Consider the following 24,871-nt stretch of genomic DNA (forward strand, 5'->3'; position numbering starts at 1 on the left):
TTTTCTAAATAAAAGTAGCTATCTTTATTGTATGTCATTTGAACTCAGAAGTGCTACTTATGTGTCTTGTTATTAGCATTTACCCCTTCTGTTTTCCTTTTGCATTTGCACTTTTGGTGAACCACGCTGCACTTATTTACATTTGAAATATGCCTAAAGAGAAGGTTTTTTGCAATTATTTTCTCTATCGTACCCAGACAGGAATCGTGGTTAAAAAGTATAGTCACATCTGTCACCCTAAATGCTGAGCACCTGTTTCAAATTTGAGTAATTATGTCAATCAATGTTATATTCTTCTAGAGTTGACAATATACCCAAGTAATATTGTTTTTAAACTTTTAAATAAGCAGTCATTAAGCACATACTCATTCAATATCTGGAGGTCAGGAGACTCTAATGTGTAATTTGCGTATTTTTTTCCAACTTGGAATAGAATTTTTTAAAATTTGGGAAAAAATGTTATCAAATTATTATTTAATAGCAACATTTATTTTTTAATTCAAATTGCAGGTCATAACTATGCATCATATTGATTCCTCTTCAAGTATTGTGCTCGAGAGATTCTGCACGAATAATTGCTATGTATAAAGCCTTTTAAAACTAAACAAAATTGTACTTCAACAAGTGCCATAAACAAAAAATGGGTGCATTTGCTCTTCTAAGCAGGTTTAAATTCCTCTGTTGGCTTCTGGTTCCTCGTCTGAAACACTGGTGCTTTACCAGATACACCTGGTTTGACCCAGAAACCAACAATCAGAATGAAGAAAGAGTTTGGAAGGGACCGATGCTCTCCCAGGGCCCATTGCTCAAAGGAGGTTGCTACAGGGAAAAGTCCTGGGCATCTCCTATTACCTTTGCAGAGCCCTCTCTGAAATGAGAAGGTAATATCAGCAGAACTAGCAACATTGATTATATGACCAATCATACAAGAGCAGGGTGGGGGATGGAGAGAAGGATGGAGCTTTCAGGTCTTGGCATGCATGCTTCCATTCCAGGTACGAAGGTGCAGTAAAATGGCCCCACAACTCAGCAACTCTGAGGTATGAAATAAGAATACAGAATGCTAGAATGACAGTGACTTTTAAGAGCACCACAAACTTAAAAATGGTAGTATCGCTTTCATTATCTAGTCAGAATAATTAAACATTAATAAGAATAGCATGAATTTGAATCAGAAACAAATGTAGTTGATTTGCAGTATTCACGTGTTTTGTGCACATACCCAAAAGTTAAGAAAATTCAAAGTTGTCCAGTTGATTGAAAAATAATGTTCACTGTACACTTAACTGGGGTTTTAGTGGGTTCCAGACACTGAAGTTGAAAGCAAAAATTAGGCACTCCTGGGCAAATGGTGTATTTCAGTGAATTCCTAAATGAGCAGGAACTGACACAAACTCTGTACTAAGTCAACACATCTTTCTGCAAATCTGAATGCATACTTACTATTTATGCATAATTTACTAATTCAAAATTTAAAAAAACAGTGAGTATGACAGGTGTTGAAATTTATGTTGATAGTAAAATGGGAGTTATCAACTTACTGAGAGTAGTACAAACAGGGCAAACTGCTGGCTAGAAAAGAATAGTGTTTCCTGATGGGACCAGAGGTGTTGAAACATTTATTTTTTAGGTAGTATTTCTACAGGAAAGACCTTTGAGATGTGAGAATGGACCCCTAAATGCATACCCTGTACACTTCTCTGCTCTAAATGCTCTTAAGATATGAGTGCCCTTTATAGTCACTGCAATAATACATTCTCACCTCAAACTTCTGTCTCAATTCTGCATTTCCATCTTCATCAGCTTCTGGTATTGGTACATTATAATACTCGCCTTCTTCCTGGTTAAGTAATTTGTACCTGGAGAATGTGAGGAAAATAATTTGAGATATATAAAAAGGATTGCTTTATGTATTTTTCTTACTGTTTGTATGCAAGCCATTTCTTCAGGAGAAAAGACCACAAAAGGAATCTCTGCACAATCCTCGAATTCTAAATTTACTAAGGCCAAACAGGCTCTCCTTAGTGAAGGTGGTCCATGTTCTTAAGGGTGCAGCATTTTCCTGCAGGAAGGAATTAGCACAGTACATGGTAAGTGCACAGCTGATCTGAAGGCTGCTTCATCCCTTCCAGAGAAACTGGTGAGAGGGGCTGTACTATTGACTTGGATTCTTCTACACTTTGGGGAACCAGCTGAAAGAGAAAGACGCTGTTTCTATATCAAAGCCAGTTACTGACTCAAGTATTATTTTAAAACTCAGCAGCACTTCTGTTTCCATTTCCTATAAGCTAATAATTACACATTCTGTAAATATGTAACTGACACAGTGAGGAAGCATTTCAACAATTAAATAGAATTTATGGTTAATGGATTAGCAATGTATTAATCAAATAGACCAGGTTACAAAGATCTCTTACCATCCACAGGCTGGTGACTTCATCAGTTCTGACACCCCAAAAGAAAGGGATCCCATGAAATCATTCCTAGTTGTTCGATCCCAGTCCCAGACCTCCACAGATAACCTTCTGTCTTTGTCTGTAGGCTTTAATTTGCTAACAAGAGAAGAACAGTCGCCATCTTTATGCATTCATACAACAAAATGTCATTAAAATATGGTTAAGCAAAGTATCAAAATGCAACTTACAATGTGAATGTCTCGTTCCAGTGTGGATTGAGTGTGGAACGGATGGTTTTTGTTTTTTGTTTACTTTCATTTTTAGGATCTGGAATGAGTTTCAGTTTCACATATGGATCTGAGAGTCCATTAGGATCCATAGGAATTAGATTTCTTGCGTCCCGCACTGCAAATATACAAAATAACTAGCTTTACTGTAATATATTCAACACAATGTTTGTGTTGAATGTAATACATTCCCACATTAAATATTAAAACCATGCATCATGAAGTTATTAGAGATATATCATTCGAGAAAAGTAAAGAGAAGAAAAAGGATTTACTATGAAGTGCGGGGACTTCACAATTCCCTAACTACTACAATCCCCTGCTCTCAAAATACCCTGTAGTAGTAGTAGTAGTAGTAGTGTTGGCTGTACTGGCAAAAGGGCAGTTTCCTACAGGCCAACTAAGTTAGTGGAAATCTCTGCAGAAAGTTATAGACGCAACATTAATGAAGTCCAAAAGCTTCCATTGATATAAAATGTGACAGCTCAGCTGTTAACCAGTGAATGCATCAAGATTGTATCATCTTATTAGTGAAAGCCTTGTCCAACATTTGCCAGATTCAGTTCAAGGTTAGGTTTAAAGTCCAAAAGAGTTCAGGACCTGGCTATCTAAGCGACCTCCCTTTATCTTATTATGAACTAATCTGGCTATCCAGATCTGTAGGAGAAGCATTTTTGAGGACATGATGATGTGCAAAAATCTGTTTCTTCAGATGTGGAAAAGGACTGTCACTCACAAACTCTGGAAAGCCCCCCCTTCAGTCTCTCTCATCCTCTTGGTTTTTAGGGGAAAAAAAGTTAAGGCACTTAATTAGGACTTGAATCTGGGCTCCCCTAATCAAAATGCAACCCCTTAACCATGACATTACATTGCTCTCATGTAAAAATTAGGATGTTTCTTCACAATTTTACTCAATTTACAAGTCCTCAATCTTATAGAGATGATAGATCAAGGTTGCTTTTAAATCACCTTGTAAGACCTTGTACCTAATACTGTAAGCAATATTAGCCACATTTCTGCATTTAAAGATTTTGACATAATAAACATCCATCTGATACAATAGCCTTCTCTGTATATTTTGGTCTTTTTTTTCCTTTTAGTGCTTCAAGGTTGATACTCTTCCAAGTCTCTCAAATATCTATACAGTCCTACCTTGACATAGCAAAAAAAAAAAAAGGGGGGGGGAATCTTAAATGTGTTTTCTTTTAAAATATTGCTTGTTTGGCACTCTTCTGTCCAGCAAAAAATATAGAATCTATCAGAATATCTATCCCACAGCAGCAAAGCTACTTTTTTCTTCTCCTTCAATCCTTTTCACAAGAATAGAACGTCACATTAAAATACTAGTTTAAATCTAAAGTGAGTGTGACACCAGTAATAAAATACATTTAAAAGACCAACTACCTGCACAGAACTTGACTACAGAAAACACTGAGAAAGATGCCCTTCGAACAGTCACTCATGTCCTTATCATCTCCCAGATAGACTACTGCAATGCGCTCTACATGGGGCTACCCTTGAAGAGTATCCGGAAGCTACAGCTGGTCCAGAATGCAGCCGTGTGGGCTACTGTTGGAGCCCCAAGGAGGGCCCATCTAACGCCTCTGCTCCGCGAGCTGCATTGGGTGCCAGTTTGCTTCCGGGTCCAATTCAAGGTGTTGGTTATCACCTTTAAAGCCCTACATGGCATGGGACCAGGTTATCTAAGGGACCGCCTCTCCACTATGACTTCAACCCGTCCCACCTGATCACACAGAGAGGGCATGCTTCGGACCCCCTCGGTGAAAGAACTTCGACTGGCGGGGTCCAGAGGCAGGCCTTCTCTGCGGTAGCCCCTGCTCTTTGGAACATTCTGCCCCCAGAGGTGCGATTGGCCCCCACCCTCCTGGCCTTCCGTAAGGCTTTGAAGACCTGGTTCTGCCACCTGGCCTGGGGTGGGGTGGGAATACCTCAAGCATTGGGATGGCTAGCCCCATAGAGGCCTTCTGCCTTCAGCCTCAGATTTTTCATCCTCTTGGACTCCCCTCCTCCTTTTTAGTAATGTTTTTAATTAAGGTTTTATGTATTTATATATTTTATGTTTTTAATGTTTGTTGTGAATTGCCCAGAGTTCCCCCATTGCGGGGGAGATGGGCGGTTGAAAAAATTCAATAAATGAATGAATGAATGAATGAATGAATGAATGAATGAATGAATGAATGACTCTTTCCAGGGGTGCTTCTTCTGTTTTCCTACCCTACTAATTTAGCAGAATTTTGTTGTAATGCTTAAAAAAAATAAAATCGTTTAAAATTAAAGGACATGCAGAAGATACAAATTAGGACTGACCAATGTCAATTTATATAGGTTTTGCTTTCCAGATTCAAGGAGCTAGTAATAATAAACGTAGTGGTGATATTATTTCTCTCACATTAATTGGAAAGACAAAAAATACCATGACCCTTTATGAACTGGACGAGTATAAATAGGGATTGTAATTTTGCTGTTGAAGTAGTAACCATTATGCCCGGCTTTGTATTCCTGAATTAATCCATCTGTTTTCAGTACAGAACATTCAGCTTACATTTGCTCAAAAGAGAACACAATAATACTGATGTCTTATCAGCATTCTAATTAAGCTGAAAAATTTGGTGAATCTACTAAACAAACAAATAAACAAACACAAATCTTACTGAAATCTGGGCATTTTGCCAGCACAACTTGATGGCCTGAACTTGGGGTTCTGGGAAGGTAAAATATGTGGGATAGCTACCCATCCTTGCTGTAGAGTTAGAATTATCAAAATCCTTTATGCTCTGTAAATGTAAATTTAACACACCCTCTTATTTTTCTTAAGGCAGTAATGACAGACTACTCATGCCCAGTGAAACTCAAAGCAGATATCCAAGCTACTCTGGGAAACACCGGAACCACATGGTTCTCTGACTTTTGTCTTGATTTTAATCATCTTTCAAGTCCAACCAACACAGAGTATGAGCTGGCTTCATTCAGTCACAGAGATTGTTGGGGGGGGGGGTGTTATCTGCAGAAGACTTTCAAATTAAAAAGAGAGAGAGAGAGAGAGAGAAGGGTAAATCCAGAAAGTTACTCTTCTACAAATGCATGGTGTTCTTCCTTTGACAGAAGAGTATTTGATCCAGTAGAGGTTTCTCTGGGAGTAAGTGAGGGAAATTTTATTTTCTCCTGCAGTCTCCACAATTCAGAGTTATACCACAGATTGCCTAAAACTCTGGAGCAGAATACTGTTACAGGGAAGTAGGCACCAGCAAACTTCACTTCTTCCAACAAAGGTATCTTCCATCATCTTTCTATTCATTGAATTCTAATAACCCCTTTTTTTAACCACAAGTTCAATAAAGAAAAAACAGGGGATAGGATATATGATCCAGATAGTTTATTTGGCTCATATCTCTTAATTTTCTTTAAGACCTGAAGGTAAAAAAAAGTGTTTGAAAATGGAACTTAGGCCAATTTGCTAGAAAAACATAGCCTAACATTCTGTAAACTTTAAATTTGGGCACCAATGCAGAAACAGCTCAGTTATAAACTGCAAGTCAGTACATTTCTCTAGCCAGCTTCTGAGAACATGACCCATTTTCCTTTCTGAAAATAAAGGAATGACTGTGGTGGGAGTTACAGCAACACAGTGCTGCTTTTGTCTATCAGAAATAATAAACAACGAAGAGCAAAAGGCTCAGAATCTCTGGCCATGTCACCAAAACACCCAGTGAAGTGTGCATAATTTTTCAGTAAAAGGTCAATGGAATCATCTTGGATTCTATAATATTAAATCTGGCACCAAAAAAGCATTATTTTGTAACAAGTGCTGAAGAAAACAAGCATTTAGATACAGTAAAACTATTTCTTTGCAAAATCCAAATGCATAAAAATATTGAATAAATAACTAGAAAACAGATTACTTATTTGAACGGCAGGATAACTGGAACAACATATTTTATTTTTCAGCTGGGTCTGGATCTGAATGGGACTTGTCCTTGCAAGAATGTTGAGAGATTATTAGAGAACCTGTGAACCCCCAAAAGTTGGACTACAACATCTATATTTAACTGTTGAGTGTGATGGCTGGACATGATGGGAGATATAATTCAGTGGCTTATGGACGGCCACAATTCACTGTCCTGTTATTAATAATTTTCATTTCATGACATGTGGAAGGTCATGGTCTTCTCACTCTCAAGGCCCCCAAATTATTTTGTTATTTTAATGGAACTGCTAGTTCAGATTAGGACACAACACATGCATGTAGGATTGATGTCTATCAATGTAACTAGTTTCCTTTTCTATCTACAATCCACTTATAAAAGTGTAGAATCATAATTTAATTGAATGTATTATTCTAATTAAAATACAACATTTGAATTTTACAATACAAATACTGTTATATTTTATGACTCCTTGGGCACAGTTACAGTGCTGAAGTAGAAACAGTGTTAACCAAAAATTAAATATAGCACTAATATGTCTTGTCCCCAATAAATCACATATTTAGGAGCAACTACTTCAAATATAAGAACAAGAACTGCATAAGTACTCAAAACTTTCATAATTTTATCTGCCAGTACTTCAACATGTTGAGGGGTTAAAGAAGATGGGATCTAATCTAACTTAGCATGAACTGAATAGCCAACTATTTAAAATCATTTGTACTCGCTTTATAGGTCCAAATTATATTTAAAAAACGTGGAATTTTTGCCACTGAATTTAGTATATTCTAAAAATAGTGAATAACTATTGACTGTTGTTCAGTAATGGAACTTTTTCCAGTGATTGGGCAAGCTTCATCAATGAGTCCATTCATGTGGTTTGCAAAGCCACACTGCAGCTTAACACTAAATGTGTATTGCAGAGCCTGCTGGCTGCTCCAACAGGTTTCCCCCCTCCCGCCCACCGACTAGTTCTTCCTGAAATAAACTAGAATCCCTGGCTTGCATGACTTGATTCATTTGGACATTGGTAGCCCTGCCACTCTCATGCTTGTTCATGGCTAAGCCCTAATATCTCTTAGCCCGATGTATGTAGGTGGTCAGTATTACAAATGTAGGCAAAATTATCTCCAACTGGGAAAGGAGAATCAAGGCTAAGGAATTAGGAGATAAGAGTATCAAAAAAATGAAGAAAAGTGTTTAAAGACAGAGGGAGAAACTATTGATTAATTAATTTTTAGATTAAGACAATAGTGCTCATTTGTTTAAGCACAGGTTTAATTAAAATACGTTTCAGCATGAATTAAAAATAGATTTTTACAAAGTTGAAATTGTGACACCAATCACAAATTTAATAGTTAAAGTGAGGAATGGTGACAGGTTCAGAAGCCAACCTGTTGCACCCGTCAAAATCTCACTTCTGGGGGCGGGGGGAAACAGAAGAGGCAATAAGTTCTGCAAGGCAATAAATACTTATGGCAATTATGTTCACAGTTGAAACACAAACAGATCAATATTAAAAGGAGGACTACTATTTGCTGGTGGCAAGAGCTCCCACAAATTTGAGTCACTGAAGCATGGTAGGTCCACATGAAATATTAACTGGGGAAGCATCCAGGAGAATAGATAGAGGGAAGGTGCTAAAACCTGCAGAGGGAAAGATAGAGCAAAAAGTAGAGCGTAGAGGAAGGCTTAACTTTACATGTTCATTTCAAAGAGTCAGGTCTATGTCCAAGACTTCTACCCCCAAAATAGGCCATGTGGTGCAGGCAAGTCTGATTCGCTTAACTGAAAATTCTTAGCGTGCACAAGAGAAATGCATCAACTAAGACATCCTCTTCCTCTTGCTAATTGTGTCTAGAAGCTCCCACTTTATACGCATCCATATTGCCACTCAGAAACACAATTTCTCCCTAACTACAAGGATATATTGCTGCTACTACATATTAAATAAAATATTGATTTTTCATGATTCAGCTCAAAATGGTATGCTTGTATGTGGGGATATATGAATGCTTTGGGAAAAAGGGCCAAGGAAGAAATTTGTTGTTGTTGTTCAGTCGTTAAGTCGTGTCCGACTCTTCGTGACCCCATGAACCATATTGAGCCAGGCCTTCCTGTCCTTCACTGCCTCCCTGAGTTTGCTCAGTTTCATGCTCATTGCTTCAGTGATGCTATCTAACCATCTCATCCTCTGCCGTCCTCTTCTCCTTTTGCCTTCAGTCTTTCCCAGCATCAGGGTCTTTTCCAAAAAGGAAGAAATACATGGTAGAAAATTCCTTCACTCCCTTCATTTGCTATATTTTACCATTTCTTTCAAGTAGCTCCCACCTGAAACTATCTTTTCTATAACATATGAAGGAGGGAGTATCTCCCCAAGATTCCTGATCAGCATTTTTGGTAAAGTTGTTATCCACATGCTATGTATTTTACATATGGAAATTCTAGCTTAAAATTAATAGACTGTGTACCTATGAGTTACCGTGGTTCAAAATTATTTTTTCTGAAAGACCCAGAAAACCGAGTCCCTGTTGTAGTACCAAGATGCAGCTGGGATACACCCTCCAATCTAGAAATCCACACTGACAGGCAGCAGCCATGGGATTGTGAACAAAACTATTTCTGTTCTGTTTCTCGTGGCACCAAATATCAAAAAAAAGGGGGGGAGAAGAAGATGCTCCAAGACACATTGTTAGAAACCTTCATGCTAAACACAGGCTGCTGAAGAAAAAGGTCTTTACTTTTCTTGCCTTTGTTTTACAAGATCTGTTTCATTTGTACTTTTGTCTGCATAATTAGCACCCTGATATCTTCTTTCCATTCAGCTGATTGGGGTTTTTTTTGGTGATGGTGTTTGATAAGAATACCAATTACCAAGGACTCCCATTTCTGTAGTCTGCCTCTTTGACAGCGAGCTGTCTTGAATGAGACAGTTCAAGAGAGGTTGGAAGCAACAGCTTTTACCTTTCAGAATAAAAGGTTGGACATTAACATTGATGATCAACCAGAACGTACATTTTGAAAGCAAAGTGGTAATCAGTACCTTCTTTTGAAAGCAGTCAGAGTCAACTACAAATTAGTTTGGGAAATTTACTGGCTGATAATTTCCACCTGTTTTCTTCCAAATATATTGTAACACTACATGCCCCAAATTCTGGAATAAAGTGGCCAAGAAATCAAGTCCTTAACCAAGTGCAAATCCGAAGTGTATTACATGGGGATGTAAACTGATACCCTTCAGAAGTTTTGGATTAAAACTCCCGTCTCTTGCCATTGGCTGTGCCAGCTGGGGTGGATGGAACTTGGTCCTATATACCTGGAGAACACTGAACCTATTGTTGCTTCATTGTTTTGCAAAGCTGGAGACCCTCTCCACTCCTTTGCACATGCTGTTATGAGCTTCTTTTATTCATATATAATCTGTATCAATCATACCTCCATCAAAATGGATTGGGACTGACTCTAGTGCAATTCATGTAATATAGAGCAGAAATCAGCTTCTATAATAACTGAGTAATAACACTCTAACTCTATTAAGAGAAAGTTTAATGCTTCCCCCATATGGATAACAAGAAATCCCAAACTATTCTACCGAGGTGTTCAATGATGCAAACTTAAGGAAATGCTAGATTTTCTCATTTACTTGCCAGTTATCTGATCAGCCCCAAAATAAATTAGGAAGACTATATTTCTCCTATAGCATTAAGTTTCATCATTCACGATAGCCTTCTATACCTTGAGGATCTGTAATACATTATGATTCTCAGTTTAGCAAAGTTATTTTAATGTGTCTCTTGGGGACAATAATTCTTCATTATATTCCCAGGTCTTGACTCCTGAGGCATAGTTCTCTAATAACCACAGAGCATTAAAAAGTTTCTATTTCAACTGTGCTCTATACTGAAAGGTATAGAATAGCGATTCATTTTTCTGAAAATAAGCTTAATACCTAATGTAATGATATTGCTGTAACTTTATTACACTGTATTTGCAACAGAAGAAGAAAATGCTTTAGCAAGTCTTGAAAATATGGGGAAATTTTTTTTTCAATTCTGCCCTACCCCAACCTCAGAGATTTATTACTGTTTCAGAAATCAAGGCATGAAAAGTGTGCGTATTCCTTCAATATACTAAGTAGAATGCTCTATCAGCAAAATATGGATGCCTTTTCCCCATGATAATTGCCTTCGTGTAGGCACTGCCTAAAGAAAAAATATGTCAATTAATGGTTAGTCTTGCTCCAAAGTTTAAATTCATAAATTCTTTCACAATTTATAAGATGCCATTTTCTTGGGAAGCCTAAAGGCACAAAACTAAATTGGTGTCATAACTCCCCCCCTCTAAAAACTTCCATGTATTCTCTCCATAATTGAAAAAGAAAGCAAGAGCATACATGAAGCTAAAAACAGGGAAACAGGTAACATGCTTTAAAACATTAATCCAGTGTAACCAAAAAAAAAAAAAAAGAGTTTAATATCCTGAAGAGTATTCTTCTTTCTAAAACAAATAACAGGTTGCAGTCCATCATCTGGAGAGCTATCTGCTGCCCATCTCTGGCTCTGAAGGCTCTCTCTTGCATTGTGGTACAGTGTGTGTGTGTGTGTGTATGTGTGTTTATTTATCTGACACATTTAAGAAAAGGAATGGACAGGATAGGTATTCTTAATGGTTGGCTGACATTTGCATCAGTTGTACCTACCATCTGGAACCAACTGCAGGTAGTCCTCGTTTAACAACCACTTGTTCAGCAACCATTCAAAGTTACAACCACGCTGAACAAGCAGTACTTAAAACCAGTCCTTGAAGTTCTGGCCATCCCAGCACCCCCGTAGTCACATGACTGCTATCTGGCTCACACTTAATGACAGTTGCAGCATCCCATGGTCATGTGATCACCATTTGCAACCACAAGCAAAGACAATGGGGAGGCCAGCAGGGAACGTTGCAAGCCGCTCCGATAAGTTACTCGCACCTCCCCCACTCGGCAGCAGACACCCCCTGGCGCCACTGTGCTCACGCCGCACCTCTCCAGCCACCCATGCACCCTCCCCCACCTAGCAGCAGCCACTTACCTGCCAGCCTGCTTGCAAGCCACCTGGGACTCGCTTAACGACCCGCAATCTCTGCTTAACAACGGCAACAGGGAATGCCAGGATTGCCATTGCTAAGCTACGTTGTCAGGTGATGTTGCATTTTACAACCACATTGTTTAGTGATGGAAATTCTGGTCCCAATTACCATAGTTAACTGAGAACTACCTGTAAAGCCCAGGCCTAACTGCTTTGCACTGAAGAGAATAAAACTGGCAAGGGTGCATAGTGCAATACATGCCATGAATTAAATTAGGTGGTCTTCTATTTTTTAAAAATGACATTGTTCCTTGCTTTGTAATCTGTAGTAACTGTAGTTCTCCAAGCATGGATAGAAGTTCCTGCCCACCTGAAAGTATCCTCTTCTCAAATCCAAGTCTATTTAACATGTGAAGTGACAACAGAATTCTCTCAGTCTTCCCAGTGTATCTCATACACAGAGCTGTCTTACTTTGTGACTAAAACATCTCAGCTTTTTTTTAATGGTTAAATACTAACTTTTCCTCTGAGATTACTTTAATGAATTGTACATGTTTGGTGAATTACTCTAATGAAATATGAAGTACTGTTTTAATAATTGGAGTTCTCTTAGCTACAGACACACCAATTATTAGGGGGAAAATTGTATTGAATTTTCAGTATGATAAGTTACAAATGCCAGACTTTGTTTTATGTACTAGGACTAAATGCTAGAATTAAAAACAATAGCAATTTTGTATGACATAAACCCAGTCTTGCTGGATTTGACAGAAACTTATTTAGCGCAGATCATTTTTCCACAAGATATGTGTGGAAGTACCACAAGCAAGATATGAAAGTAATTGCTTCCTCCCATTGCTGTTCCCTCAAGTAGCATAAAACTATCATGATTAGTAGCCACTGACAAACTTACTCAAACAAGAATTTGTCAAAAACATTCAAGCAAATAGCTATTGCATGCTGACAGTGAATTCCATAGTTCAGCAGGCACTGTGTAAAAATACTCTCCCCTCCCCTCCCCTCCCCTCCCCTCATTTAGCTTCATCTATTGGGTCCCATTTTACAGGAAGGAGAAAATCTCCACCTGCTTTATCCATACCATACATGATTTTAAGGGCCAAGGAGAGGGGAGGGGTAAAATCAGAAACAGACCCATTTTAAGAGGCTTCTCCAGGACATTATCTTGATCAGGGATGGAGAGACTGCTAACCCTCCAGTAAGTAGTTTGCATGACATTGTTAACGTGCCTTCCAGCTCACTCACACTGGAAGCTGAAAGGAATACCTCAAAATTAATTGGATAGGTCAGTTGTCACAATGCTGCAAAAAGGGCCACTGTCACTGTTGCTGTGTAATTTCCCCAGGTGAAATTGTGACCGAGGCTGCCATTTGGGAAGAAAAGAGCAGCCCTTTCTCCAGAACGTCCCAAAAAGAACTGCACGACAGCCAAAACCAAAGAAAACAAGGTCAGGTGCCCTCCAAGAAGTGCTGCTCTTCCAGACGCCCCCATCAGAGATGATGGTGAAGAATCACAGAAGAAGGGAGGACATATCTCAGTACTGCTAATAGTCAACTGCTCCCAATTGACTAAAAAACCCCACCCTTTTCCTCCAATTTGCTATGGATATAAAAGGCTATAAAAGCGAGCCATGTGTTCTCTTTTAGTATGAAAAATCAAAGAGTTAATTATGAGACAGAAGGAGGAGGAGGAGGAGGAGGAGGAGGAGGAGGAGGAGGAGGAGGAGGAGGAGGAGGAGGAGGAGGATACAATAAAGAAAAGATAAAGTACTAGCAGCCGAGTGGAGGTGGATAGTAATTCCGTCAGTACTTCAAGGCTTATGTGACTGTCAGTTTTGTATCAACTTAACTACCTCTTCTACCTTCAGGGCATTTGGCAAAGTAAGGCCTACTTTATTTATTTATTTAGCACAATGCATTTTAAGAGTAATTGGAAGTGTGATTCAGCCTCCTACAGAATTCTGCCCTGAGTAACACTAAATTAAACCCTAAGATCAGCAATAGCTCAATATTGCATTCCGGAAGATGATTCAGAACACTGACACTCCTACATCTTCCCAGGCTAAGAATATCACCTCGAGTTGTGTGGAGAGCTCCCCCATAATTTTTCTCTCCCTTGGCTATCCAGGGGTATGAGAATAAGGGAAACAGTATCCATCACTGGTAGGTCTCTGGAAATATCAGGCCAGCCGGTTTTCTTATGATGGACTGCCTCACCCAGTTCTCTCCTGTCTTATGTTATCTGGGGTTCTGATTGCTGTGTGCACTACGGTGATATGGTGTGCACGATGTGACTCAGAGCCCTCCATGATGCAAACTTCTGGCCCAGGCAAAAGAGTTGGTACAAATGATTAGTAACAGAAGTTGTATTTCTAAGTTTAACAAATAATGAAGTATCAAGGAGTCCATGGTAAACCTTAAACTTAAAACTCAACTGAAAAAGAAATAACTTAACACTCATGAGGACTAAATGAATGAAGAAGCAGACTACTGTATATAAGCTTTATTTAGGGAACAGTATAGTGCAGTGTGTCTCAACCTTGGGAACTTTAAGATGTGTGGACTTCATGGCTGGCTGGGGAATTCTGGGAGTTGAAGTCCACAATCTTAAAGTTCCCAAGGTTGAGAAACACTGGTATAGTGGGAAGCTTTTCTAGGATGCAGGAAGCAGCAAAGACATGGAGAGAAGGATTAGGTATTAACATTTCATGGTCACATAAAGAACCACTATGTTGGATGTGAATTAAACCATCAAACTGTCTCTCTCATGCACACAGTAAAAAAAATAAAATCTGATTTTATTCTTGTGGAAACTTTTGCCATAAGCATAATAACCTTGTAACAGAAAATGCTAGAAATACTACAGATAGCGGCCTGCTAATTCAGTGTCAATTCTATTGCCAAAAGCCTATGAATAAAAATAGGCTTAATATTACTTTGCCTATCCTAATTTGAAAAAAAGAGTCTGCAGAAAGCTCAGCTTTCATTTTCATGGGCTGCTGCTTCAAAAGTGTCACTGAAGCTGAAAGGAAACCAAGCTACCCCGAACAGTAGGACTGACCTGTCTGCATTTCGTCAATTGCAACGCAACATGATTGAAATGTATCTATTTAAAACTTATTTTTAAAAAAATTGCCAAAGAAAACAAACATCTAGCTTTCTTGTTTAGTTTTCTATTTTTGTAGTTTTAGATGAAGATAGAATCATGAAGCGGGAAGGAGTCATTTAGGACATCGACTCCAACTCTCCACTCAGTATAACCCAAGCAAAAGCATTCCTAACAGATGGTTGTCTACTTCCAGTGATTACATTCGGTAAAGGACAGCCCATCAGCTTTTCAGGTAAGTTAATTCCACAGTTAAAACTCATGTTACTGTTAGGAAGTTGTTTCCTAGCTTCCAATTTTAAAACAACTTAAATAGACTGTTTATTTTCTGTACTCTGGAAAAATAAAGGAGAGATTCTGACCTACTCTTCTGGGATAGCTGACACCTGAAATATGCTACCACACCCCTGCCCAGTTTTCTTTTCTCCAAAGCTAAAGTACCAACTTCCTTCACATTTGCCTCTTAGGACTTAGTCTATAATTGCTTGATCATTCTCACTGCCCTTCTCTGAATGTATTCCTATTTCTCCACCGCTTTCTGAAAGTCCAGTGCCCAGAGTTGGATACAATGCATCAATGCAGACTAAGGTGAAAAAAATTATTTCCCATGATCTGGAAACTATATTTCTGTTGATGCAGCCTAGAATTGTATTTGCCTATTTTGCAGCCGCATCACATTGCTGACTTCTATTCAGTTTGTAATCCACTACTATTTCAGGATCTTTTTCCTTAGTATTATTGCAAAGCCAGGAAGCACTGTGCTGAATCTGGCCAAAGGCACATTCTCTTCCTTGCTGGAAGCCCAAAATCAGGATTTGAGAACACCATGTCATGTTCTATCCCCACTTTCCAGCCACAGATACTAAGAAGCCTATTATGTCCTCCAGTTCAGGGGAATACATAATCCTCTGTTCCAGCCAGGAGCTGACATTTTACTGAACATACATAATCCATTTTTCATGCTTATTGCCTGATAAGCTATTCAATATAAATGAATAAAAGCAGCAAGTATCACTAAATGAGGTACATTACATCCAAGCAGCTTTCCTTACCTGTGACTTCCAGCTTGTCACCAGTCACTTCGGCCTTCAAATAAATCCTCCCTCTTTTTTCTGTGTGATCCATTCCACAAAGACTTGGGACATTTATTACACACTGTTTGTGAACATTCATATCACAGGCTGGAAGTCAGAAAATAAATAATTTAACATCCTAAGGATTGAAAAGCACTGACATAACTAATTGGCACTGCCAGTTTCACATTGCCAGTGAAGCTGATCTTTCCTTTGGGCTATTATGGGAAGCTTGTCAATTTATAATCCATGATGGGACTCACAAATATTCTTTCCATGTTCAGTAAATAAGGTAAGGACTGTGTTTGCAGTATCTTTTCCCTTGCAGGGCAAAACAAAATAAGACAAAAGAAAAATCTTGGGGAAAGTGATTGCGAGTTAAGAGACAGCTATTTCTGCCTCACATCCCATGCTTTGTAACCTGCAGTCTTGATGACTGCTTTTACACAAATAATAGGCAAAATACCTTATGGTGACATACAACTAATTTGGCCACGAGTCAACAATTCCACAACATATTGAACGTTTCGAGACAAGACATTAATGATGCCAGAAATCTCATTCAAAACTATATGGATGGTATTTAGTTGAAAATAAGGAGATATGTGTAAAATGTGGGAAAATATAAGTTGATAGAATACCTGCTAGGGATTTATAGAAAGCAAAATGAAAATAAAAACAAACACAATATCAAGGGGAATGCAACTGAGAAAGTTCATAAGGAGCCATGAGAAGGTAGGAGAAAGAGCTGTGACTGTATATCAGAGAAAGAATATTAAGACAATATAGGAGAGTAATATAGGAAGATGAGAAAAATATTTTACAAACAAGCAGAAAGAATTTATTATTTGTAAATGTCCCTTCTGAGCACGTCTACTATATCATGTTCTCTCACAGGATGAAAGTGGCTTTTGACATTGTCCAATGGAAGAGAAAAACCTTCCATTAAAAACCCTCTCATTAAATTCCCCTCCAAAAGGATAGGATCTCCTCTTTTCCAGACTGACCACTGGTCAATCATGAAATTCCAGGTTTTCTAAATCTGTACAACTACTTATGACTCTTTCAATGCTTCTGTTTTCTAGTATCCAGTAATACATGTACAGTTGGTCCATTAATAAAAATCTAAATTATGCTTGATCAAGAAAGCTGCCGCATATTAGCAAAATAATGATTTGTTTTGGCTATTACCTAGGAAACACTATGTGGAAAAATGCTTTCTAGATTGAGTGATTTTTAAAAATCTGATTGGTAAAATATCAAGAGGCAAATAAGATCTTGAAGTTTTTAAAATCAGGAATGAATAACCAGCAGCTCAACTCATGAATGTGACTTCAGGTGACCACAACTATTTTTAATCAAGGCCTTGTCAAGTACTTTCTTTGACAATAAAACTGTTCAATCAAACTGTTGTAAGAAATTGAGGTATCTAATTTTTAGTTCTTCCACATTATTAAAAGGGATATATCAATACCTTGAGATCAGAATCCCTTCAGAAACTACAGAGATAAGTTTTAAGTCTAGAGGCAAACCTAGCTATGCAACAATCTTATATCTAAGAGTGGGAACCAACAACAAACGCTGAAAGGCAGAATAACTTTGTCTTTCTCCAATAAGAAGCAAAACCTTAAGAACGTCTGATTTTTCTCAAAGCCAACCACTGAGCCATAAGAATGTGAGGAGTCAGAACAAGTGGGAGCCAAAAGTAAACCAAAGTAAACCAAAAGACCCAGTAGCCCAAGAAGAAAAAACAGGACTCATCTACAACATAGTGTAAGGATTGTAAGAGTCACTATGTAGGAGAAACAGGCAGAAGACTAACAGAACGCATCCATCAACACCAACTAGCAGACATGATGAAAACTCCTTGACCTCACAACACATGGACAGACTCAACCACAGTTTCCACTGGGAAACTGTGAGCATCCTAGACCAAGCTAAATCCAAAAATGTTAGGGAATTCCTGGAAGCTTGGCATTCAGACAAATCATCCATCAACAGATACAGTACTGTGCAAAACTTTTAGGCAGGTGTGAAAAAATGCTGTAAAGTAAGAATGCTTTCAAAAATATATATTGTAATTGTTTATGTTTATCAATTTACAAAATGCAAAGTGAGCGAACAGAAAAGAAATCTAAATCAAATCAATATTTGGTGTGACTACCCTTTGGCTTCAAACCAGCATCAATTCTTACACTTGCACACTTTGTACACTTGCACAAAGTCAGGGATCTTGTAGGATTAGAGTCAGGTATATGATTAACCAATTATACCAAGCAGGTGCTAATGAGCATCAATTTCATATGTAGGTTGAAACACAGTCATTCACTGAAACAGAAACAGCTGTGTAGGAGGCTTAAAACTGGGTGAGGAACAGCCGAACTGCTACTAGGGTGAGGTTGTGGAAGAAAGTTTCATGTCACAGGTCATACACCATGGCAAGACTGGGCAGAGCAACAAGACACAAGGTAGTTCTTCTGCATCAGCAAGGTCTCTCCCAGGCAAACATTTCAAAGCAGACTGAGCTTTCAAGATGTGCTGTTCAAGCTCTTTTGAAGAAGCACAAAGAAATGGGCAACACTGAGGACTGTAGATGCAGTGGTTGGGCAAGGAAACTTAATGCAGCAGATGAAAGACACATCGTGCTTACTTCCCTTCAACATCAGAAGATGTCCAGCAGTGCCATCAGCACAGAACTGGTGGAAACCTGTGGGACCCAGGTACACCCATCTACTGCCTGGAGAAGTCTGGCCAGAAGTGGTCTTCATGGAAGAATTGCAGCCAAAAGCCATACCTCCGACGTGGAAACAAGGCTAAGCGACTCAACTATGCACGAAAACATAGGAAGTGGGGTGCAGAAAAATGGCAGAAGGTGCTCTGGACCGATGAGTCAAAATTTGAAATATTTGGATGGAGCAGGAGGCAGTTTGTTCACCGAAGGGCTGGAGACCGGTACAATAATGAGTGTCTGCAGGCAACAGTGAAGCATGGTGGAGGTTCCTTGCAGGTTTGGGGCTGCATTTCTGCAAATGGAGTTGGAGATTTGGTCAGGATCAATGGTATCCTCAATGCTGAGAAATACAGGCAGATACTTATCCATCATGCCATACCATCAGGGAGGCGTGTGATTGGCCCCAAATTTATTCTGCAGCAGGACAATGACCCCAAACATACAGCCAATGTCATGAAGAACTATCTTCAGCGTAAAGAAGAACAAGGAGTCCTGGAAGTGATGGTTTGGCCCCCACAGAGCCCTGATCTCAACATCACCGAATCTGTCTGGGATTACATGAAGAGACAGAAGGATTTGAGGCAGCCTACATCCACAGGAGATCTGTGGTTAGTCCTCCAAGATGTATGGAATCACCTACCTGCCGAGTTCCTTCAAAAACTATGTGCAAGTGTATCTAGAAGAATTGATGCTGTTTTGAAGGCAAAGGGTGGTCACACCACATATTGATTTGATTTGGGTTTTTATTCTGTTCGCTCACTTTGCATTTTGTAAATTGATAAACATAAACAATTACAATATATATTTTTGAAAGCATTCTTACTTTACAGCATTTTTTCATACCTGCCTAAAACGTTTGCACAGTACTGTACATAGAGATAAACCACATTTACACTCCATTCAAAAGAGATAATAAAAAAGTTAAGAAGGAAACAAAACATACCAGAACATATCCCCTCCAGGAGGGATTAACACCAGACAAAGAATTAAGCAGAAAAAATGCCCCAATCAAGGAACTACCAAGAAGAAAAGCACACCCCACCAACTCTGGCAGGGCAAGCTACTGTATATAAACAGGGAGCAAAGCCCACACTCACTAGGATTGATGATGTTACCTAGTTGGGTAATGAAACGTCTGCAAGCAAACGACCAAGCTCAGAGAGCACCAAGGACTCCGCAGGAGTAGGTTTCTAAGGAATCCCCAAAATAGCTTCCAAGCCATTTAATTAGTCATAGGTGACAGCTTGCTATTTTTAAAGCTATTGAGGAGGAGTTCTATTCAAGCCACATAAGGAGAAACAGCAGTTTGTGTACTTTCTGACAACAGCTGTTTTTAATCATCTCTTTGTTGCAGCTACTTTTGCATCCCTAGAAGCAGGGTAGGTTATACTTAGAATCTGACAAACTACCATAGGATATGTTGAAAATTATTAGTGTGGTACCATTCCCTCACCTCCCCCCCTTTTTTTCAACTTTTCTCCTTCTACCTGATGCAAAATAAATTAATTTTGATTTTTAAAAAAAGAAGAGCATTTTGAATGGGAAGAGGTATGTGGTTTTTGCATTTATCTAAGTGATGAGTAAGTTCAGATACCCTGTGTGTGAGAATACTGGTTTTCACAGTACTGGACTACAGACATATAGTCATCTACATCCTTCCTGGCTTTCCATATACTTCAGCTAAATCCCTAGGAAAGACAAAACAAGAGAACTCTCCCATGGGTCTTTTAGTAAGAGACTTGGATGCACTGGGTCCTGTTCGCAGCTCCAATGGGTTGCTCCAGATGAAATCATGTGGTATAAGCCAAAATGTCACCCACTCTTTGGACATGGCTCTAGTGCTTTATTTATGGGGAAGTCAAACCCCCAGAACAAAGTGGGATCCAGTGGTGGCAATTTTCAGAGGTGGATCAACAAAAACAGAACAGAACAAAAGGACAGTAGAAAAGCATTATGAAGCCACAAACTGCCCTTAATTTTTTAATGCTTAAGCTTTTATCATAATATTGCTGGTCAATTGCTGATTGAATATAATGCTTCTCTCTTCCAGTAAATTTCCATTAATATACAGCTATAGCAAAATCAACATTAGAAAAGGCTCTTCTCGTTTACACTCTTTTGCTGGATGTGTTCAAATATTAATTTGAAATGGACTGCCACACTTGCAATTAACTGTAACTACAACAAATTTTGCTGGAAAGAAGTTAGTCACAACTCTAATGGTTTCATTAATTTTTAAAAATCTCTTTTAACCCTGTATGAAATAAATGTCTTACTGTCACATTTCATCCCTTGGTGCAGAAGTCCATAAAGTAATGAACCACAATGGTCACAAAACGTTGGGCTCCCATACGTGTGGATTTTGAACTTATGCTTGCTTCTGGGATCCTAAAAAGAAGAGAAATAAATGTCAGTGTCATGCTATTTGTTAATCAATGAAGTTAAAGATGTTAATGTCATCATATATTACATGAAAGTTTCTGAATTACAAATCCATGTACAACTCCTTGCAGAATACATATATCCATTGAAAATACTTGTGTGTTTCTTAAAATAAATAAATAAATATATAAAATCTGTAATATAACAACATTACCTTCATTTGATTTTGAGTCTGTTTATATTATAATAAAAGTAAAACAAAACAAAACAAAATCAGGAAAAACTCCCCATACCTAATACAGTGATGCCATTATCTACATGTTTCCCTTACACTAATACATACACCTCAGTATGGTTCCTTCAAAGAACACTTGAGCATTACAGATTTGTTTTTGGAAGCCTGTGATAATCAGGCTGAAATACTATCAATGTTGTATCTGTATATTTTGGTCTTTGACTGCTACAATAAAGAAACTTGAACTGGCTGAAATAGTATGAAAAGCTTATTCATATTCCTACCAACAGCTTAACTTAAAACTATTCCCAAGGAATCCTGGTTCCTTCAAACTGTGCTTTGAAAGATGACATCCTGCTTTACCAATTCTGAAATAAATTGGTAGTTGCCAAAGTTCTATACTTTTAACGAGAAAATACTGGTAACTGCAGCTTCTTGTTTTTTGCTCAGGATCTAGTTCTGTCACAGAAAGATATTCCAAAACCACAGGGATAACCCATATGCTGCTGCATAATGCCCTAAAGTTAAGAGCAGGAAGGCAAGAGCTTGTCAGCCCTACAAGGGGATCTCCAAATTGTGGGAGTCCTCAAGAATTTAGGCAGCTGCTGCAGATGGCAGAAATGGAGTAGCCTCTGAGGTCCCTTCCAATTTCAGACTTAAGACACATGCATTTTGCAGAGGAGAGAGGTAAGTGCTTGGTTTAGACTCCAGGTTTAATTAACCCTTCCAACAGCATGAATTTAAAGACAATGAGAAAGACCCTTTTCTGTTTAAGACTACATCAGAAGAGCAAACAATCCGCCCCACTCTGAGGCAGCTTCCAATATTCCTATAGTAATGCCTTGTCCTCTTATTCCTTTTTATATTGGTTGGGGAAGAAATTTAGTTTGTCAATTTTCTCTGGCTCAAGACAGGAAATCCTTTACAATCCTTTACATGAAGTACATATTAAGTATTAAAAAAAAAATCAAAGGTTTAGTGCAAGACACAGATGTCAGAAAATCTTGTCAGTTTAAAAATGCATGAGCAACAACATCAAGAACAGTATGTTCCAACACAAGTGTACTACATATGTCCAAAATTAATATGATACAGTAGCAAAAAGATAATCTCGTATCTGTACCAGTTAGATAATTTTATGCACCAAGTTTAGAGCTTTTGTTAGATACAGGCTATTTTTTCTATCTATCTGAGGACTGAACCTATGGATGATTCCACACACCTGAAGATCAGTGAGGTCCTAAAAGAGTTAGTTTTTTAATCTACAGTAGCAAAAGATCCAGAAAATCTGATGTAGCTTTAATGAATGAGGTGCAATTTTTTACTTCCTGCCAACAATTCTACACTGAAATTCAAGCTTTCAGCTTCATGTATAGATACTCCCTGGAGAGATTCTTGGATGCATTATTCACACCACAAATAATGTAGACTTCCAATAAATTATTTTATGATAAATTTCAGAAGATAAAAATATCCAGAATGGATAAGTATCTAAAATGCCCCTCTAGGGGGAGGCAGAATGACATATAAAAGTATCTAATAAAAATAATTAATGTTAGACATGTGCTTGTTCACCTAGCTCAGCTGCACTCTAGAGGCAAAGCTTTCATTATTTTTCATCACGTGACTTTAAAAAAAAATGCAATGCACATTCACCCCAAAATTATACAAAATGGCACTCAATGATAAGATATGAACAATTCAATAATTTGTACAAAACATTTTAAATAGAATTATCTGCTGGCTTTAGGCCTATGGCAAATAATTGTTAAGATCAATAAACTGTATTTCAGACTACCTATATTTCTCAATAAGATTCCAATGACTATGATGTATAGTTTTAAGCTGCCAGCTCATTGAAAACTCTCAGAAGTGACAAGTATGGCATTATAAAATTTAAAAAGGCTACTGAAGCTTGATTAGCATTTGTGATACGATTCAGCTTCAATGCATGAACGTCTAGCAGCTCAGATGAACCAGCTGCTAGCAGCAGGCTCCCACCCAGACTGGTTAAGTGCCCCCACAAGGAACCGCACCATCCAACTACCAGCCAATAACCTCCCCACAACATGAAAAGTCCTATCAGGCATCATAGCTGCCAAGCTACAGGACCATATGGACCAGTACATCAGCACAGCTCAGAAGGGCATTAGGAACACCAGAGGCTCAAAACACCAGTTGCTCATGGATAGAGCAGTCACCTGAGACTCAAATTCTAGACAGACTAATCTGAGCACAGACTGGATTGACTACAGAAAAGCCTATGACTCAATGCCACACACATGGATCTGTGAATGCCTGGTGCTATACAAAGTCTACAAGACACTAAGGACCTTCCTCAAGAACTCAATGGGACTGTGGCATATGCCAAGGTGATGCACTGCACCCCCTCAGCCAGATAACTGGATACAGGTACAAGTTCAAAAGTGGAACTACCATCAGCCACCTCCTTTGATGAATGACATTGAGCTGTATGCTAATAGTGAACGAGAGATCGACTTGTTGATCCACCTGACATGGATCTACAGTGAGGACACTGGGATGTCATTCGGACTGGAGAAGTGTGGCCAGATGGTGGTAAAGAGAGGGAAGGTAGTTAAGACTGATGGGGTGGAACTATCTGTGGGCCACATAGCAGACATAGAGACCAACTACAAGTACCTTGATATCCCTCAGTCACATGGGAACCATGATGAAGCGACAAGGAAGACAGCAACATCCAAGGACCACCAAAGGATAAGACAGGTCCTGAAGAGCTAGCTCAATGGGAAGAACAAGATCCACGCCATTGACACGTACGCCCTGCCAGTCATTATATACCCTGCCAGTATAGTGAGTTGGCCAAAAGAGGACATACAGGCTGCTGATGTGAAGACCCAGAAGCTCTCAAAATGTACGGAGGTTTCCACCCCAGGTCCAACACCCAGAGACTGTACACCAGCTGGAAAGAGGGCAGGTAGGGTCTGATGAGTGTCAAAGCCACTGTTCTAGATGAAACCCAGAGCATGCAGGAATACATCAGTAAGCAGACATGGGAGGAAGTTCAAGTGGAGGAAGTGCCATGGCAAGACAAGCCCTTGCATGGGACGTACCATCGCAGATAGCTGAGGTGGCTGACATTGGGAAATCCTACCAGTGGCTGGAAAGAGCTGGACTAAAAGACAGCACTGAGGCACTCATCGTAGCAGCACAAGAACAGGCACTAAGCACCAGATCCATAGAAGGAGGGGTCCAACACACTAAACAGGACCCAAGGTGCAGATTGTACAAAGAAGCCTCAGGGACAATCCAATACATAGTGACAGGGTATAAGATGCAGGCAGGAACAGCATACACTGAACAACACAACCAAGTAGCTGGCATTGTGTACAGGAACATCTGCACAATTTATGGGCTAGATCCTTCCAAATCCAGATGGGAGATTCCACAGAAGGTCGTGGAGAATAACAGGGCTAAGAGACTGTGGGACTTCCAGATCCAGACAGATAGGCAGGTATTGGCCAATCGACCAATGGTAGTAGACAAGGACCAGAAGACAGCAGTGGTAATAGATGTAGCAGTGCCAAGTGATTGTAGCAGTGCCAAGAAGGAGTATGAGAAGCTGAAGAAGTACCAGGGCCTGAAGGAAGAA

General features: G+C 39.0%; 1 protein-coding gene across 1 annotated transcript in view; it reads right to left on the minus strand.

Moving 5' to 3' along the window:
• PRKCA (protein kinase C alpha) overlaps positions 1-24,871 on the minus strand; it is a 200,461-nt gene that overhangs the window by 48,749 nt on the left and 126,841 nt on the right. Inside the window, exons 4-8 of the mRNA XM_088138294.1 lie at positions 20,900-21,011; positions 15,872-16,000; positions 2,645-2,801; positions 2,418-2,552; positions 1,763-1,859 (exon numbers count right to left, since the gene is read on the minus strand). Of these exons, the coding sequence (XP_087994420.1) occupies positions 1,763-1,859; positions 2,418-2,552; positions 2,645-2,801; positions 15,872-16,000; positions 20,900-21,011 (630 nt within the window). The remainder of the gene's footprint in view (positions 1-1,762; positions 1,860-2,417; positions 2,553-2,644; positions 2,802-15,871; positions 16,001-20,899; positions 21,012-24,871) is intronic.

The sequence above is a fragment of the Python bivittatus genome, unplaced genomic scaffold (genome assembly GCF_059951505.1).
Source record: "Python bivittatus isolate LINGU-HERP-01145 unplaced genomic scaffold, Pbiv_v1 ctg000220_np1212, whole genome shotgun sequence".
Taxonomy (NCBI): Eukaryota; Metazoa; Chordata; class Lepidosauria; order Squamata; family Pythonidae; genus Python; species Python bivittatus.